This window comes from Schistocerca cancellata, chromosome 10 (assembly GCF_023864275.1).
Source record: "Schistocerca cancellata isolate TAMUIC-IGC-003103 chromosome 10, iqSchCanc2.1, whole genome shotgun sequence".
Taxonomy (NCBI): domain Eukaryota; kingdom Metazoa; phylum Arthropoda; class Insecta; order Orthoptera; family Acrididae; genus Schistocerca; species Schistocerca cancellata.
Genome location: NC_064635.1, coordinates 77427900 through 77446099, shown reverse-complemented (window position 1 = coordinate 77446099; position 18200 = coordinate 77427900). Strand labels below are relative to the sequence as shown.

The 18200-nt window shown below is 38.8% G+C and overlaps 1 protein-coding gene across 1 annotated transcript in view; it reads left to right on the top strand.

The window, feature by feature from the left end:
• LOC126106900 (nuclear RNA export factor 1-like) overlaps nucleotides 1–18200 on the top strand; it is a 214081-nt gene that overhangs the window by 67825 nt on the left and 128056 nt on the right. The window contains exons 6-8 of the mRNA XM_049913317.1: nucleotides 902–1015; nucleotides 10101–10227; nucleotides 17736–17935. Coding sequence (XP_049769274.1) covers nucleotides 902–1015; nucleotides 10101–10227; nucleotides 17736–17935 — 441 coding nt within the window. The remainder of the gene's footprint in view (nucleotides 1–901; nucleotides 1016–10100; nucleotides 10228–17735; nucleotides 17936–18200) is intronic.

Sequence of the window (18200 nt, the reverse complement as noted above, 5' to 3'; positions counted from 1 at the left end):
TGCAGACTGTGGCCAAATGTTGGTTGCTGACCTGTTCCTTTCTTGTTTATGAGAGTTGTCTTTTAAATTTGTATGGATGAGCACTAGATTGTGCTTTTCAGATGTGACATTAGTATGATTTAAAATTTGTCATTTGTTATTGTTAATCTGTGACAATGGTGTTTGCAGTTTGTTTACATTGAGTGTTTGAGGAAATAGTATAGAAAAAGAAAATGCAAATTTCGTGTGAAGTTTTTCATAAAACAATTTTTTGTGATTTTTGTAAAGGCCTTACTATGATGGTTCCTCAAACCACTTCATTTGAGTTTTGGTAGTAGACTGCGTTCCGCCTTTGAAGAAGACTGTTTATAATTTTGTGGCATATCTATAGACAGAGGCATCATTAGGTGTACGAAAGACTACAGTGCATTTGTACATTTGATTTTGCATCAAAATGTAGCTCCGAAAAAGACCAGTGTGATCAAAGCTTAAACATTGTCAGCTGATGCAATAAAATCTGCAAAAGATTCCACTGAGGAAATGTAAAATCCTTATAAAAAAAATTATAACTTGAGATGGAACTGATATATTGATATGATCTAGAAAATAAGCAGCAGTGTACTGTGTTCAAAGACAGAAGTTTTTTTATTCCTTTTAAAGTCATGTTTTTAAGAATATCAACATCTGCGTGAGAAAAATGTTTCTGTGATTGGTTCGATGTGTGTATTTCTGTATTTGTTTTTGTACAAGCGTAAGAGGCAGTCACTGTAACAAGTGTTCTCGAAAGTAATGCCTCTGACCTCTTTTGTATGTGTCTGTTTTCCTGTGCTTGCAAAAAGACTTTTTGTAAAATTTCAGCACACTTTTGTACTGTTCTGTTTGTATTTACACTCGTATCTATATTTTGACCATTCTTTTGCAGTTTCGTATGGAAAATCTACGCATAACATTCTTTGTGAATATGTGCGGTTTGGCACTGAGAACACTTTGCAGGAGAGATCTTAAAGTGCCGTATGTCTCTGACAAATTTGATGAGGTTGGTATCTGGTGTAATTTTGTCAGTTATTTGTAAATTTAATAACTGACCTTAAAACAGTCTGAAGCACCATGTTGATAGAGGATTGGCAACTTTGAAGAAGTAATATGAGCAGTATAGTAATATAAGTAGTATAGTATGTAGTATATAAGTAGTATGAAGTAATACTAGGTGTTAGTCAATAGTGTAGAGTAAATAACTCGTTTGTTTACTTTGGACTGTTTTGAGATCAGTTTTTGTTAATTTAGTTGCTTTAATTCCATAGTAGATGCTATGTCTTAAAACTGTTGTTTTGGAAATTTGTCAACTGAGAGAAACAGTGGTCAATTTTTTTAAACTGTATGAAGTCGTTCGGTGTAAATGGGTCTTCAGTATATTTTTGCACTATAACATACCTTATTGATTTTTTATTTATGCTGCCACTCTGCTGTCACCATATGGTGTCGGTACCAAGTGTAGGTGAACAATATTCAACATTTTTTGTTTTTAATTTATTTGCGGTGTAGCACTTCTGAAGGTTACAAACTTAATTTTCACAGTGATGCAGAACAATGTTAGAACAGATACTTAAAAACCTCACGTATTTATGAGAGTGCAATCCAAAAGATTGTCTTTAAAGAGCGTGACAATTATCCACCTTGCTAGAAGTGACACAAGCACAGTGTCCATACCTGCTTGTAGACGACATTGATTGACTTAGTGAAGTCTTATGGAATGCAGTATGATGGGTTTAGTCACAGTCACTCAGTTCATACAGCATAACATACTAAAAGCCAAGAGCAACCTTTTCTTACAACAGGGTGTATACGACCCGGGACAGCCGGGAGATCCGGGAAAAACCCGGGAATTTTTTCATCTGGGAGAAAACCGGGAAAAACCCGGGAATTTTTTAGAATTCCGGGAATTTTTCGTTGTTTTAGTTTTCAGTTAAATTTTTGTTATTTTGACTGGTAAGAATCAATACTCTAACAAAGGAATACTACAGCAACAATAAAATGTGAACGGGGGAAAAAAAACGAAAATAAAACATAAATTGCAAAGAAATGTGCCATATACAACAACAAAACACAGTGCTCATACAAGCATTTGCCAACAGCAAAATGTGTCAAATGTTTGAGGAAGATGATGCCATGCTTCATAACAACAAATTGCCTCCAATGAGCGTGACGTCACAACTGTTTACATTAGATTCATTTTAGCAGTTGCGAACGGGCTCATGCCCATGCACAGTTGAGTGGCGTATGAGTAGTATGTTCTCCCGTTTCTGGCTACAAAAATGTGGCTGCTGCTTGTGTAAGCAGTTGCAGCAGCAAGCAGCGAGATGCAGTCGGGAAAAATTTTACTGCTGCGCCCAAGGTGCCAGATTCATGCATGCACAGCTGGCTGAGACCTATGATATGAGGGGGGGGGGGGGGGGGGGGGCAAAATCATATTTTTGAGGAGTAAAAACGTAGTTCCACAAAGTGCCTAGCATCCAGCACACGTTGGTGTATCGATTACTCATATGATTTTGATGCGCAGCCCTGTTGGTTTTTGAACACACTCTGTAAGTTGATTTCTGAATGAATCATAAGCTGCGTGGGGTAGCCGTGCGGTCTGAGGCGACTTGTCATGGCTGCCCCCGTCGGGAAGTATATGACGAGTCCAAATTTATATTAAAATCTCGTACTACTACTTTTCGATCTCATGCTCGAGAAACTGGAACGTACGAATGAAATGTGAAACTATTTTCTAACATAAAGCTTTTTGCTTGCAGTAGGTCTAATAGGAATTTTATGTTGGTCTTCACGAATTATATTCTGACGTGTTATAAAAATGACCATTTGCGCCAAAGCAGTCTAGTTTATTTGGTGTATGTTACAATTTCCGCAGTGTTAGAAAGGCCTATTTTGTTTTATTTAGCAGACAATGACGAAATAGACATAATTAGATTGAGAAACCACACCAGTCTTGGATTCTATTTGTATTAACAGCTTATGCAGTATTAGACAACGATATTTCGATTTTTCATGTAGCAAAACATTTGACAAACTTTGATGAGGTAATATATTCAGTCGCAGAAAGGAAAGTACGCTATGTAGAGAGAAAACAATGCTAGCAGCTAAGGATTGAAGAATTGTGTACTGTATTGCTTGTCTCTTGCCTTTACTGGTTTTATGTATCCTATATTTAGTTTTATGTCACCCAAAACAGGAAGTTATTAGCTAACAGGCAATAAAGAGTGAAAATTTTCTGAAGAGTTCTTGTTCTTCCAATTACAAATAATCCCATCTAGTATTAATTCCGAGTTGAGGGGTAGGACATCAAATCGGGTGACTGGGAGCAGGAGAGGCACCACAGGACATTTTAATTTCCACTGTTCTGATTATGGTTTGATGGCATCCAGTACAAAATATACACGTTTCAATCCCACGGAGCGAAATGCAGTGATGTGCGATAGAAGAATGCTGTGTGAAGAGGGGTGGCACTGCACTCTGGCACACTTAAGACCAAATAACATGTCTTACATTTCCTCGAACATATATGTTTTATGTATCAGACTCTTTAGAAAGATGTGCGCTACAAAATGAACATATTTTTGAAAATTCGATTTTTTAATTTTTTGACGTATCTCAAACACTCGAGCGAGGGGTGTGGGGCTGGGAGGGGGAGGGATTTCCACTTTTCTGACAGCTATGTATTAATCACCTTGTAGAACAATGAAGTTATTTTTGTCAGTTTGCTAAAGAAATTTGGCTTTTATTAATCTTTTACACTGAGGCAGTCAATGTGTTTGAAACAAAGTGTTTATTTCCACACTATTGGCTAATTTCAACTGCTCACTGCATTTCAAGTGCACGTTTTCATCTTCTAGCATGCATGGCATTGTGCCATAATAAAGAATCAAAAATGAGTTAATACAGCACTGGTACTCCAAGAAAATTTACATCCCGAAACCCACTCTGAAAAGCTTAAAATGTCAGGTCGAGGCCTACTTCATAGGGAATCTGGATATACAAATGTGCTCTTTAAGTATGCACTTTAAATATGCCATTAAGTATGGTTCACAAAATTCCAATGCTCTTGGAGTATCGTCTGTTGACTTTTTTCTTTTGTGACATAATGTAAGATCTTTTATTGTTTTACATGTACGAACATACAGGTTTCCTGCGTCATAGCAGCTACCAAAGTGCGATGGTGCCTGTTATCTTGCGCTCTCTGACGGCTACTGAAGTGAACCTATTTCTAACAGATCAAGGGAAAATATTGCTTATGGTGGTTTGAAAAGCGTTACTTTCAAAGTAGATTTCCTTTTACGCAAGTTGAACTATGTGCGAGAATGTACGATGAATTTCTTAAATCACAGAGCGTTTGATGACGAGCCATTTGGAAGTATTTCGAGCGCAGATCAGACATTCATGTCGTCATTATGAGCAAATTGATATAGTGCTGTGAGAAGCTCTCTCTCGTCTGCAGTAGCTAATTTATTTGTGGAGAACTTCGAGGACAGGTCACTGGAATCGGCTAAAAATTTTACTGGCACATTTGTGTGATATATATTAAAGTGTAATACGTGCAAAAAATATAAACATTATATGTGAAAGCTTAGCTTTTCTTGTAGCAACACTATGTATATTAATTTAAAACATTAACTTTTCCTGTTTGTGTATTCGCGCTACATAAGTGATGTTGCTATTAGCTGCCTACATCACGTGTCCTGTGGTCTGAATATCCACTGTAATCGGCTGGCGGGATCACATGACATGAGTTATGACTGGCTTACAAAAGCGCATCGCAATCTCGAATACAATGGTTCGGAAAGTAACATACGAAGTTTGGTGGAATTCGTGTTTATACTTTTGTAATACAAAAATATGCAGCATACAATTTGCTGCACATCAAAAATATTTCCAAAAGGAGTTTTCTTCCCTGAGTTTCATTTTCTGAAGTGCCGGGAAATTCTACGTCTGTGTATAAAAACATAACCATCGAAGGATTGAAAAGTTTTACAGTTCCGAGGGAAAATATACTGTCACTTAATAGCATGGAAAAATTGTGTTTTCATCTGGGAGAAAGTGTATTTTTAACCGGGAAATCCGGAAATTTTTTTTCCTTGTCCGCAATTGCAATATCAGCAGTGTAATAAATACAATTGCATTATCATAATCTACAGACTTCACAGTGTGTGTTGACAGCAGTGTTTTGTTTTGACAGCTCACTGTCGTCGAGTTCCTTTGTGTGTGTGTGTGTGTGTGGGGGGGGGGGGGGGGGTGTTTTAACGGCCATGCGTTTCTTGCAGTTACCCACGAACAACGTACATAGTACGAGTATGTACCAAGGAAAGAGTTGATAAGTTCATTAGAGAAGACTGACATGTCACTATGAATGAAATCACAACAAAGCTTGAGATAGAACATTGTGAAGTGCAAGAAATGGTTCAAAGCTTCAGTTATTAAAAAATTTTTGTCCATTAGGGCCCCACATTTATTGACGAGAGATCACAAAGTTTGAAAAAGAAATGTTGCAGAAAGACTACTTCAGAGAATTTGAAATGAAGGAGATGATTCTTGGTAAGTGTTGTGACATTTGACAGAAGTTGGCTATCTGTATTATCAACTGACTATCCTGTAACCCACTACTATTTACAGTTTGCTAGTCTAACATGTCCAGGGGCAAGAAGAAATTCATTTACAGCGTTGCGCATAATTATTGAACACATTTAAAAATTTAAAGTGATATCATAATCTACTCATTAAGAATTATAATCTTACAAGAAAAATGTAACACACAATATGATTAGTATTACAATTAGAAACTGTGTCTATATCTTGATGCAGCAGAACTCTTAGCGCACAGATACCCAGACTTTATTAATTCGTATTTGAAAATGAGGGCACCTAGCGACTCCTGACAAACTTCACATATAATTTGAAACCTTTACAAATCTTTTTCACCCTGACCCTCTCTCTCTCTCTCTCTCTCTCTCTCTCTCTCTCTCTCTCTCCTCTCACACACACACACACACACACACACAGACGCACACACACAATGATTAAGGGAAAAAAGTTTATCCCTTACTACATTTTAACTATTCATGCCGTTAACTTCTGCATCAGGTAAAATATTTTAATATATTATTTCTTTATCACTAACTCTGTTCATAACACATTTTGCAGGCGATATCCTTGTGTATTACTGAATGTACCTGCAACATTATATCATTGTACAACACACAGTGCAAGAGATATGATGTCGTAAATATTGAGATGTGCGAAAAACTTCGTTTTGCTTAAAACTGAGTGCAACTTACACAGATTATATCACCCAATACTTCATAATGAGAGCACTTAGTGACTACCGACAAATAATTTCAAAACTTCCCTTATTTTTTCCTTGCTTACATACTTAAAATCAAATGTTAACACACTAAATCATTAATAAAGTAATCATATTTTAAGTTCTTTTATACATGAGCATTTTTTATGCTTTTAGAATCAGTGGTTTACTAGTTTAATATAGCAGAGCAAGCAGCAGAGATACATTTAATGGCATACGGATGAGGCATCAGTTTTTACATGGGCTGGATAAAAAGTAGTGGCAACACTGTTATAATTCAAGCCAGACTTTTTTGACCGACATTTACCGTATTACAGGTTCTCGGTATAAATATCCCACATCGCGATCAGCTCACCCACAGAGGTACACTGTCAGTGCATCCATATCTGTCTCACAAGGTCCATCTTTTGGCACGAATGATGCCTTTTCTCATGTTGTAGTGTGCGCTACGAGGAGGTTCCTTCATTCAGGCAAACAAGTTCTGACCACACTGACTAATTTTGTGTGAATACAGTAGATGTTCCAGTATTTCCCACCCTGACATATGCAGGAGCTGCCACTGTATGGCATCGTGCAGTGTCATGTGGGATGATGGGATGCATTTCCAGAAGGTGCAGTCACTTTCCTCTCAGTGCGAGACGGAGGCGAGGTTGCAAGAAATTGCAGTAGTAGGGCGCAGTGACTTCCTGCCCCTGTAGTACAATGTGATAAGAGGATTAATCCATGGAAATCATAATCCACAATAACCGCCACATAAATACCAGCCTGTTCACAGCGCATATACTGTGGGCAAAGAGAATTGGTATGTCGCCATTCGTTGGACCGATCCTGACACCCAAACCCTCCCAGAAGTGATACACCTGCTAAGAGAACATTGCTGTCAACTCCAAACAGCCCTTTTACATGTCATAAACACATTGTCCCATGTAACACTTTCACGTATAATACAGTAAAAAATTTATTGTCAGTGGGGTTGGAGCACAACACCCTTGGTACAAGGATCTAATGCACTGCCAACTTCCCTACATAAGCAACACAGTTACTCATAGCAATGCTTTTGATGTCCTTCGTAGTTCTGGTACTACTTTTAATTAACATTTATGTTCATTCTGCTGGACAACAGCTCATAGTGCGAACTAAATTGGAGTTTTGGTTGATACTCTATTGACATAGTTTGGTACCAATTTGAGTGTCTGACGTCTGGTGGTTGGTTTGTGTGTGCGTGTGTGTGTATGTGACACCCCTGTCATTCCGAAACACTTTCGCCCATCTCGCTACATTTCTGCACCCCCCCCCTCCCCCCCTCCTCCTCCTCTTCAGAGCCCTGAGACTTGTACTCAGTGTTGCCTTTCCTTTCAAGGCTTCTCTTCTAGTAGCTAGTTTCCTGCCTGCCTGCCTTCCTGCCTCCTTCACCATGTCTTCAGTTGACTTTTCAGCTGCAGAGAGGTTCTGTAAATCTAGTTTGCTCAATGTGTCTTGAGTGGAATTTTCGATTTGAAAGCCTGTTGTCTCTAATGTCTACATTGTCCCTATATGGGTTTGCTATTGTTTCTAAGATATGGAAAAGAGTCGCAGATGATTTATAAAACAAAATAGTATATATCACAGCCTTCTAGATGCATCCCGTGCGAGTTTGCTTGAAAGTAATACACGGAATCTTTGTTCACCATGCTAGTATTGAAGTGTTGCTTCAAAAAGTGGGCACGGCAGGAAGTTTGTCTCAAAAATTTAATTATTTTTCATGCACTTCAAGTGCGATTTCATCATTGGAACATTTGGAACTTATTATCCAGGAGTTATAAATAAAAAATAAATTTAAAATTGACATTTTTGGTCAATTTCTTGAATGTCTCTCTTAAATATACAAGTGGTTAGTAGTTCAGTACAACTACACAAAGTAAGTATAAGTATGAATAAAGTCCTCCACATTCAGAAATCGCATTTGAATGTTTGTTGTTGCTGAGATGAGATGATTATGAAACATTTACTAGCACATGCCTGAATTGGACAGCAGCAAGATCGTGATCTGTCAACTCTGCAGTTTATTGTTCTGCGATATTGCTGCTCGTATTGTCTAGATAGCATGACTGTTGTGCAGATATGGAGTTGATGGGCTTGAGGTGGCCATGCACAGTGCTGTACAGGTTCACGCACCCCCCCCCCCCCCCCCCCCCCCCCCACCCCCACCCCGTCTTTCCCATCTCCACCTCCTGCATCTGTGACTTAACGCCCGAGAGGACAGATGTATTGTCTAATCAGCTGTGCAGCATTGTACAGTCTCACTGTGTATGCAGGATCACTAAATGGACTCGTTTGCAGCAAGACAAGTATCCACACAGACAATGAGACGAGATGTGGACTATTGTAGGCTGTCAGCGCAGTGACCACTGTTGCAGCATCCCTTGACACTGCAGTGGTGGTTTGTCCAATGACTGTGAGCACAAGAGTGGCACCGTATTGTATTTCCAGATGAGTCCCACTTCTACGTACATCATCACAATAGATTTATCTGTATGTGGACACTTTGAGAAGAGTGGACATTGCCAGCTTGCATTTGTTGTCATCATTTGGGCACAATATGTAGCCTGACGATGTGGTCTCTCATCAGGTACACGACTCGGTCATTTTCGGTTTGCTTAGCTGTTAATTTGGGGAGCATCTGTGCCTTGTCTTTGAGGTCTCCACGACTTTATCTTTCTACAAAATAACGCGAAACCACGTGTCGTCGATAACTCGATATAGAGGGTGTTCGACTGTTGCCCTCACTGGTACAGTCTTCAGATCTCGTACCCATCGAAAATATCCAATTTCAGGTTGTCGACTGACTGACACGATACCACTCACCATCCACTACAGTTGATAAACTCTGGGATAAAGTCGATACTGCACAGAAAAACATAATTGTACTTGTGTTTGAAACTCAGTTAAACTCGATGACCAGTTGTATTAGAACTGTTGTTGGTGCCAGAAATGCCACTTATGTACCCTTAATTTTGCACCTACAAGGTGCTTTCGGATTAGTTGGAAATGTTTAGTACTTAACAGTGCTTGGAAATCTAACCTTTGGAGATGATTTTCTGGAATGTTTTTGAGAATTGCATCCTACTGGTTTAGGAAATTAATGTCTGGGCACTGTGCCGGAAATCCTATAAGTATAAAGGTAATCGAAGAGAACCGGGCCATCTCTTGCAGCCACAGCCTGTCACATGGGCCCATGTATTGCAGACAGGTACGTGAACAGCACATTGTTCTCTCCCCAGAACTGTCATCAACAGCATTCTGACATTTACTGGAGGACTGTGTTCCACACATTTACCCAAGACACAACTAGAAGCTGTGATGTCGTAACTATAAAATTACAGAGAGATGGAACTGCTTGCCATAACTTACCTGACAGTAGAGGAAATACATTCTACCAATAGGCATGTTGAAAAGTGAAAAATAAGCATGAAAAGTGAAAATCTGTGGCTAGGTTTTAGAGCAATTGTTCCCTTTCTCTGGTAGGAAAGATGGATATAGGTCAGTAAAGGTTGGGGGGGGGGGGGGGGGGGTGTATGCAGCTCACTAGGACCCACGTGCTGTGAGGAAGGTTCTAACTTTGTTTGGTGTCAAATTTTGTTCCTGACGGTAAAAACCAGCTACAAAGCTAAATACTGCTTGTACGTAAGAATAGTATTGTTATGTTCTTTGGATTCATAAACAGTATTTTCATTTTAATGTTGTGTTACTTCTGCCTCATTGAGAAAATTTTGCTTTTTTAATCCGACAGATTGAAATGACAGTCAAACTGTTCAGCAAACATTTCAACCTCTCAGAAGCTCTGAAAGAAATTATTTCAAGAAGACTGGACAGTCCAAAAAAGTTTTTGGATCTCTCTTATATAAACAGTATTCCTGGTGAGTACAACATACTTTTTGTGGTTGCTTGCACTCTCTCTCTCTCTCTCTCTCTCTCTCTCTCTCTCTCTCTCTCTCTCTCACACACACACACACACACACACACACACACACACACACAAAACCTCCTTTGCTCTATATAATTGGTTCTGTAACTGTAATTAAGCTTAACTAACTGCACAACAAAACTCTATAGCTTACTTGCCAAACATTATCAGAAATTTGCAGAAGTTATAGAGCCTGCAGACTGCAGTGCTCAGTTAGAGTAGTCTGTTCCGTCGCCGCCCTCAGGGTCAGTGGGCGCCCATCAGCTCGCCTGCATGCTACCCACCGGGAAGCCCTATTGCACGCAGTCTACATGTGGGAGAGCCCCTCAGCTGGCGCAGTAGGGCTGCGTACACTAGGACCCGTCTCCCTGACTGCTGATACCTCAACTGTTTGCTTATCCCTGATCACCTCAGCCCCACTGCTTTCCAGCTGGAACAGTCTGGCTTAGTGTTATTTTCTCCCTGCATTTCTGACGTCCTTGAGAATTGATACTTAACTTCCTGCGCTCTTCATTACATCATGTAAGGTTTATCTGATCTGGAAATTGTCAGCTCATTTAATGTGGAAGAGCTTTCAGAAGATATAAACAGTGAATAAGATGAATTCATAGCCTGTCAGTACTGCGGCACTCTTGGTGCGTATTTGTGTGTGTGTGTATGTGGGGGGGAGTTACTGAAGTATTGTGTACTACATCATTGTTTTCAGCAGATGATTAGAATGGAAACAGATTATCAGAAAAGACTGGAAGTGATGACGAATGTCAGACTTACTGTCTGTCACATCAGTTGCAGAAGCTGGTGTGCAGAAGGTGACCGTCATTAGCTGTAACTTGCCATATGAACACTGAGAAAAATTCTTGTCATAAATCCTCTGCTGGACTGTGCTAGAGTTTCCCTAACAAATAAAAAAAAATAGAGAACTGAAAGCCAAATCTGTGTACATAACAAGTATTAGGGGAGAAGAAAAGTAGTAAAAATGATCTAAAACATTCTCCACTCCTGTAATTGTCCCCTCCCGCTCCACCCAACAGTTTTCATCCTTCCGTCCTGCCACTTGCTCCCACCTTTCCATCCCCTCACCCTCACTGTGCACTGCTCTCCAGTAATGCACTCACTGATGTTTCCCCTTCTCTTCTCCTCCCCTTTCCATTCCTTTCTTCCTCATCTGTCCCTCCCCAACAGCCTCCTGACTCTGCACCAGGTAGCCTTGTTGCCATCTCTAGTTCCTGCACACTACTATGTAGACTGTTTCCTCTTCCCCCACTAGTACCGTGCTGTCCTTCCTCCTTCCCCACTACACTACAGATTGTTTCTCCTGTTTGGTGCATTTCAGTTTCATTCTGGCCTGAGCAACCAGAGATAGTGGTAATGTGTGTATGAGGTGGGTTTGCTTGTGTGAATGCGTGTCTGTTTTTCATTTGTGATAAAGGCTTTGACAAAAAACTTAATGTATAACAGTCTTTTCACTGTTCCTGTTTGCAACTCAACATGTCATCTTCACGGCGAGAAGCAATCTGTCCTTTCCATAATTGTTGAATTACTGTTTACTTTGGTGTGAATATATTTGCATCTTCTTGACAAATGTAAGCTTTTTGAACGTGCAGATGTGTAGACTTCGGCTAGCAGTGTAATGTAGACTGATACTTCAATCATAATCAGTAGAAGCCTTTCATAAATGTAAGTGGTGAGCATCGATAACTTCTGTTGATCTGTCATCCTAAGTTACGTGTAATAGTATGTTGATAATTTCTGTGTTATGTTAATCTATGTGCAGTTGGATAAAACCAAATTTATCTTGCCAGAAGGCTTTGCCATCAGTGGCTTGAAGCATATGCATATCTGTGTGTGTATCAGGGCTTTGCATTCTAGGCACCGAACTTTCATGTTAGAAACAGCTCTAGCATTTTCTGACTTCGTATAATGTAATAATGGACAGACTTTGCACAATAGTTGGCAACAACTTTCCAATTGCAATATGAAGAAAATGTGTGTTCATACTCTCTGTGCTGTGCTTACAAATTCAGAAAGTGCTAGAACTGTCTCTAATCTGAAAGTACATTAGCTACTACAAAAAGCAAAAGGCTACACACGTAATTACCGATATGAATATATTTCAGGCCACTGAATATGCCTTTCAAAAAAACAAACTCAAAATCTGTGTGGCATGGAAAGATTGGTTTTTATTTAGTTGCAGATATAATGAGAAAATTAGGATCCTTGATGAGATCTGCTTGCCCCCAAGGATTAACAGCAAAGTAAAATACTTATTTGAACAATCCCCCCCCCCCCCTTCTCCCCAACACAGTTCAGTCTAGTAATCTAACGCGTAAACGCTGCAAAGTATATTTTCAAAAACACAAAATTCTGTAAGTTTTACTGGACACTACAATACCAGTGGTTATCCGTATGGTACTGTAAGGGTGCAAATGTTTATTGATATAAAGCTGAGTTGAATCACGGAGTGTTTGTAGTTAAAAGAAAATTACGTTCTATTTGGATTGGTGTGGTGGTGATTTATGTTGGATATTCCGGGGGCATCAGACAGATGCTTGTGATGTCAGAATAGGCAGGGGCCCAGAGTCTGCAGAACAGTGCTGCACTCTGTGGACCACCACCCATGGCGAAGTTCCACAATACTGGGACTTGCTAACTGAGGAAACCTAAGTAGTAATGCAGAACCGAATTTGACTCAGAACTGTAAGGAGAGTCTGTAAATGTTGTTAGCTGGTTGCATGAACATACTTTTGATCAGAACTTAAACAGATTTCTTATAATAATAATAAATCCCGTTTATGACCCTTCACATCAAAAGTCTGCCCACAGTACTCAGCAAAGCAGTTCCTACCAGTGATAGAATTGCTGGCTCACTTAGCATACTTTCAATAAATTCAGTCCTGTGGCATGTAGTAAAGGGCAAAGAAGCATTTATTCTACTGGAGAGTGTGCTAAGACTGCCATGTAATGTTCATAACAAAACATCTGGCAAAAAGCTATTGAATGACCTTTGGGATTCTTGCACTTAGAATGTTACAGCAAAAGGAGTGTATTGAATTTAAAGAATTCTCATTTGATGAAATTGGCACACTGAATTTTAACTCATGGAATCTTGTGTTGTCTCAGTCTGTAAACACACTGTCAGAAACATTTTACATATTGGTTAAAATAATAGGTACATTTTCTTCTTTCAAACTTTTACAACTACTAATCAAAAACAACTGACTTGCATGGCCTAGCTTAGGTCCTTCATATTAAAACGTTACAACACACAGTGACAAGTTCATTACTCGTATTAATATGTTCACAAAGTTGTAATGAAAAATTACATATTCACAAAGACAGAGTGTAACATTGAGTTTAACAGTAATTTAGAAAATATTTGACACTATTCCTTTTCATATAATATTTTGTAAGGTAGCGGTTTTGAACATTTGCTTTTGAAATATGCGAATTTAAGATAAAATGCGTAATTATTTTGATTACGAATTTTTGTAGAAGTTTCAGTGCTAAAGTTACATTATTTGATGCAACCAACAGCTGTATGACGACATTAAGGATTATTAACTACTGGACTATTTACAGTTTGAATAATTGGTCTCAACTTTGCCGAGTGTTTTTCTAGGGCTTACAGTTTGATAATTTTGCATATTTCATATGAAAGCAATGTCCTTTTGCATTTGAAATTATTGATTTAATGGAATGGAGAAATGTATACACGTAATTGCAAATTATCCTGTTTTATAATCATGTAAATGAAACAGTGTATCTAACTTTGTTATTTGCAGGCCTTTCAGTTATTCTCAATAGTATTAAGATAATGAATAAAAAAATGTAGGAATAAACACAATCATGGTAATGGATGTTTAAGTTCTGTTCCTATGCTTGCAGAAAATATTTATGAATTAATGAGCATCTGTCTTTTTGCAAGAACACAAATTGCTAGATTTTGTAAAGCTGATGTTGGACAGCTTTTAGATATTTAAGAAACTTTATTGTATGATGGCACACCTGTGTTTGCTCTGTTTTTTTTTTTAACAATTAATTCTTGTAAGCTTTAAGACCAACTTCTGATTGTCAGTACCAAAAGAAAATGCTGTACCTGTCCACTCCTCTGACAGCAATTCAAAAGATACAGTTCCCTAAATCGCACCACAAGTGGCTCTCGGTTTCACACAATTTTACAGATAGAGGCACTCTGTACAACAGTCCATCCCTTTTCCCCCTTCCACATGTAGGGTCACGTAGTGCGAACTCACGGACTTTGAGCTGCATAACGAGGCCAGTGCAGCTGACTCCAGCTGCTTCACGTGCTGTTTATGTTCTTAATGATGACATCGACTCCTGCTTCACTCGAGGACTTCTACAGTTTGCGGTGTAAACTGGATTCTCGTGTGCCATTCACTTGACGATGACGCGCAGCCTCGGTTCAGTGCATCGGACTCGCACTTTGTGTAAACTGTAATTGTGCATTGGGGCAGTAAAGGAAACACGTACCATGCCATTACAAAAAAAGTGCTTACGTTTGTACTGATGTACACTACTGTATTGAAACAAAATTGTGGTTGAAACTCCATCAGAAGTAAGTAGTTGCAAGTCATTTTCTTACAATTTCTCTTAAAGAATTAAGCTGTTCCATTGCAGTATAAACACAGACCTTGCAGAAAATCGTGTGTTTATTTGAACACATTTTTGTACTCTCACTTCAAATATGAGTGATCTTAAATTATAGTCTGTTCAGAATTACTTCATGATTAACAGTTACAAGGGAGCAGTAAGGCGGAGGCCCATGTGGGAGGTAAGACATGCAGTCCGCCCGTACCAGGCGACCTGTAGTGGAAGCAAGCATGCGCTAGTGCCAAACCTTCACCCTCGACACCACGACACTTCATGCCTGCACTGTGCCTACTGTCATGTGTGATTGTTGAATCATTTGATTTTGTTTGTTTTTGTTTTTGTAGTTAGAAAAGTTAAATGTCTTTCTTGGCCGGAGGATTACCGTTCGAGGTTAGTAGAGGCAAACGGTTTGAGTGTTACGTGCCTATTTTGAGACTGAAAAATTTAACGATGCCCTGTTGCTTGCTGTTAACGAGGTCTTAAAAAGAAACACTGTTGTGAAAACTGGCAAGGAAATATTTGAGAAAGAAAAGGAATCTGGAAAAACATTGAAGCTAAAAGGGAAAAAAATGTTATATAGGTAAACAGATTACCAATAGAGTCATTTGCTGGAGATGTGATTCATCTTCAGGCTTATTATTATTATTATTATTATTATTATTATTATTATCATCATTATTATTGTTGATCACCCTCAAGTAATCAGGTTTGTTTCAAGGAAGGTGCACATAATTTAAAGTTTTGCATAACCTGGTGTTCTTTTGTGGGCATTTCTCTGGCTGTAAGCTGTTAATGGAGAGGGACGATATAGCTGCATGACGATTCCAATTTTTAAGGCAGATCTGTGGCGTGAATATCGATGAAGTGAGTATGGCTTGGTGAAACGTGGGTCAGTTCTGGCAATGCTGGACAGACAACACAACTAAAAGATCAATATCAATGTCTTCTGGTAAGGGTGCAGAGTTATACTTCTTCATGCAGACTCTTCACAAGGTTTCTTCCCAGATAGTCTCTTGTTTTCTGAATGAAAGAAAGCAGGACATTATCATGCAGAAAAGGAACCACATCAGGTTTATTGGGTGATTCATAAAATCACTATTTTTTAATCTGAGTAAACAGTTGGCATTGGTTCTTGGTAATGGTCTTTACAATTCAGTTATTGTTGAGAAGGCACCTATTATGGCAAAGCAAAAAGAGGAAATGATTGATTGACTTCAGCAGTTTAACGACAGTGTAAGTTATAACCTTAGGAAAGTGGAGCTTATGGAAGTAATATCTCTCCGTGAACCACAGTTCTGCATATACATAATCAACAAGATGGCAAAAACACGTGAATATACAATCATTAGGCTACCAATGTAACACTGTCATTTCAACCCAGTAGAGTAATATGGGCCTAAATTAAAGGTTATATTGCCAGAAAGAATAGTAATAAATCCATCCGTTCTGCAGTCAAAGCCCTCATAAAAGAAGCTGTTAGGAGTGTCACTTCTGAAGACTGAAAGAAAGCTGTCAAATGTACACCATGCATAATAGAAAGAGCATGGTAGAATGAAGCTGTTTCAGAAAATTCATTGGAGGAGACCATTAAAAAACATCAGTGACAATGACCTTCGGGCTTCTTTATTAGTAATGGGAGTGATGTCAGTGCAGTTTTTCATTATCACTATAGAAATGAAGGATAAGCGGATTCAGCTGCATGTTTGCAGTCCACAGTTTACATTGGTAAGTAGGTGTATAATGAAATTATTTTTCGTAAGTTTTACATTTTAATAATGACGCCAGTATCAGCAGCTAATTCCAGATGTTCATTCAGGAATCCAGTCTATATCACACAAAATATATAATTACTGCAATACTGAGGTACTGTTTTTTGCATCACCTCTGGTCTGCCTCTTGATACTGGTTGGTGTATTTAAGACACATTTTCTCACCACGATAAACACTCAAAAATTGTATTTATTGTTGTGTTTCGTAGAAGTAGGCAGATTAGAAACTTAATTACAGTTCAATTAAAAACTTAGTGATCTGTTTCTCATAATGAAGCCATTAAGTAATTGACACACATGTAGGCCGTTATTCATCTTATTTTACTGAAATTATCTTGTGTTAGAAAACGGTTAACAAAGTTCGTGTTTGGAGTAAATGAAGATATAATGTATTCTTAAGATTTTGCTTGTAGAATTTGTACATCTAAGTGCAATAGCTAATAATTTCCCACATGTTGAAAATTTGGTCACAACATCAGAAAATTCAATTCATGACTTGCCCATATATCACCATAATAAGTAGTTTGTGTAGATAAAACTAAAATGAAAATATTGTACAGCTCTTCCAGGATACAATGATGCATGTTCCATCTTTGTAAATCAGGTAGTTTGCCAGATTTAGGACATTAAAATTAATATAAGATTACACGTGTTCTGTGCGGGATGCGTCAACTCTGCATTGTACCTCCATGCACTCATGCTGAACTGTCAATCTTAAAGTAATTTTGAACAGACAGTAGAAGGTATGTCTCACATGCTGTTTTGTGGCTGCATGTAGAATAATAAATATTACGTCAGTAGTATTCCAGTCCCTAAATTGTGAAGCATGTTATTGTGCCAAAGTGGTATTGTATAACAGTTTGTGATAGCCTTTCTTTCTGGTACAAATAACCTGAAAACAGTGTCAAACATAACCGAAATCGGTCCACCTGGGTACAGTTCTTAATATGCCAAAAATTATGTTTAGTAGCTGCTGCCTCGGAAGTAGTTGTGTGAATCTAGAGTTGCTCGAAGGCAACATTCACGAAATTTGAAAAATATCGATCATCACACTGATGATTCTGTTTCTCCCATTTCTAAGAGGTCCAGGAAATGCTGTTTGACCCGACTGATAATTGGCACATCCTGGACCAGATGCTGAGGGTCGCAGAGGTCTCGGCGCCCGGGCTCGTTGCCCTCAGACTCGCGGGTAACGGGATCACGACGCTGACCCTCCTCTGGGATTTTCTGGTCCACTCCAAGTGGAAGTCTCTACGAACTCTGGATGTGTCGGACAATGAGGCAAGTTTTACTTCGTTAAAGTTTTAAAATGTCAGTGTTTGTATTTCCCATGTCGACTGAAAAGCTTAAGCATGTTTCATCCAGCCTGAGATTATTAAAACCAGAAATGAAGACTGATGCAGTCCACAATAGAAGTAAGAAACTAACAGGTGTCAAAACTGCCATTCCGTGAATTTGTGTGTCACTGGAATGAGCTTTATGCCACCATTCGGTACACGTGACATGCAGATAAATATTTCTGCCATGTTAAAAGTGTGTGCCAGGC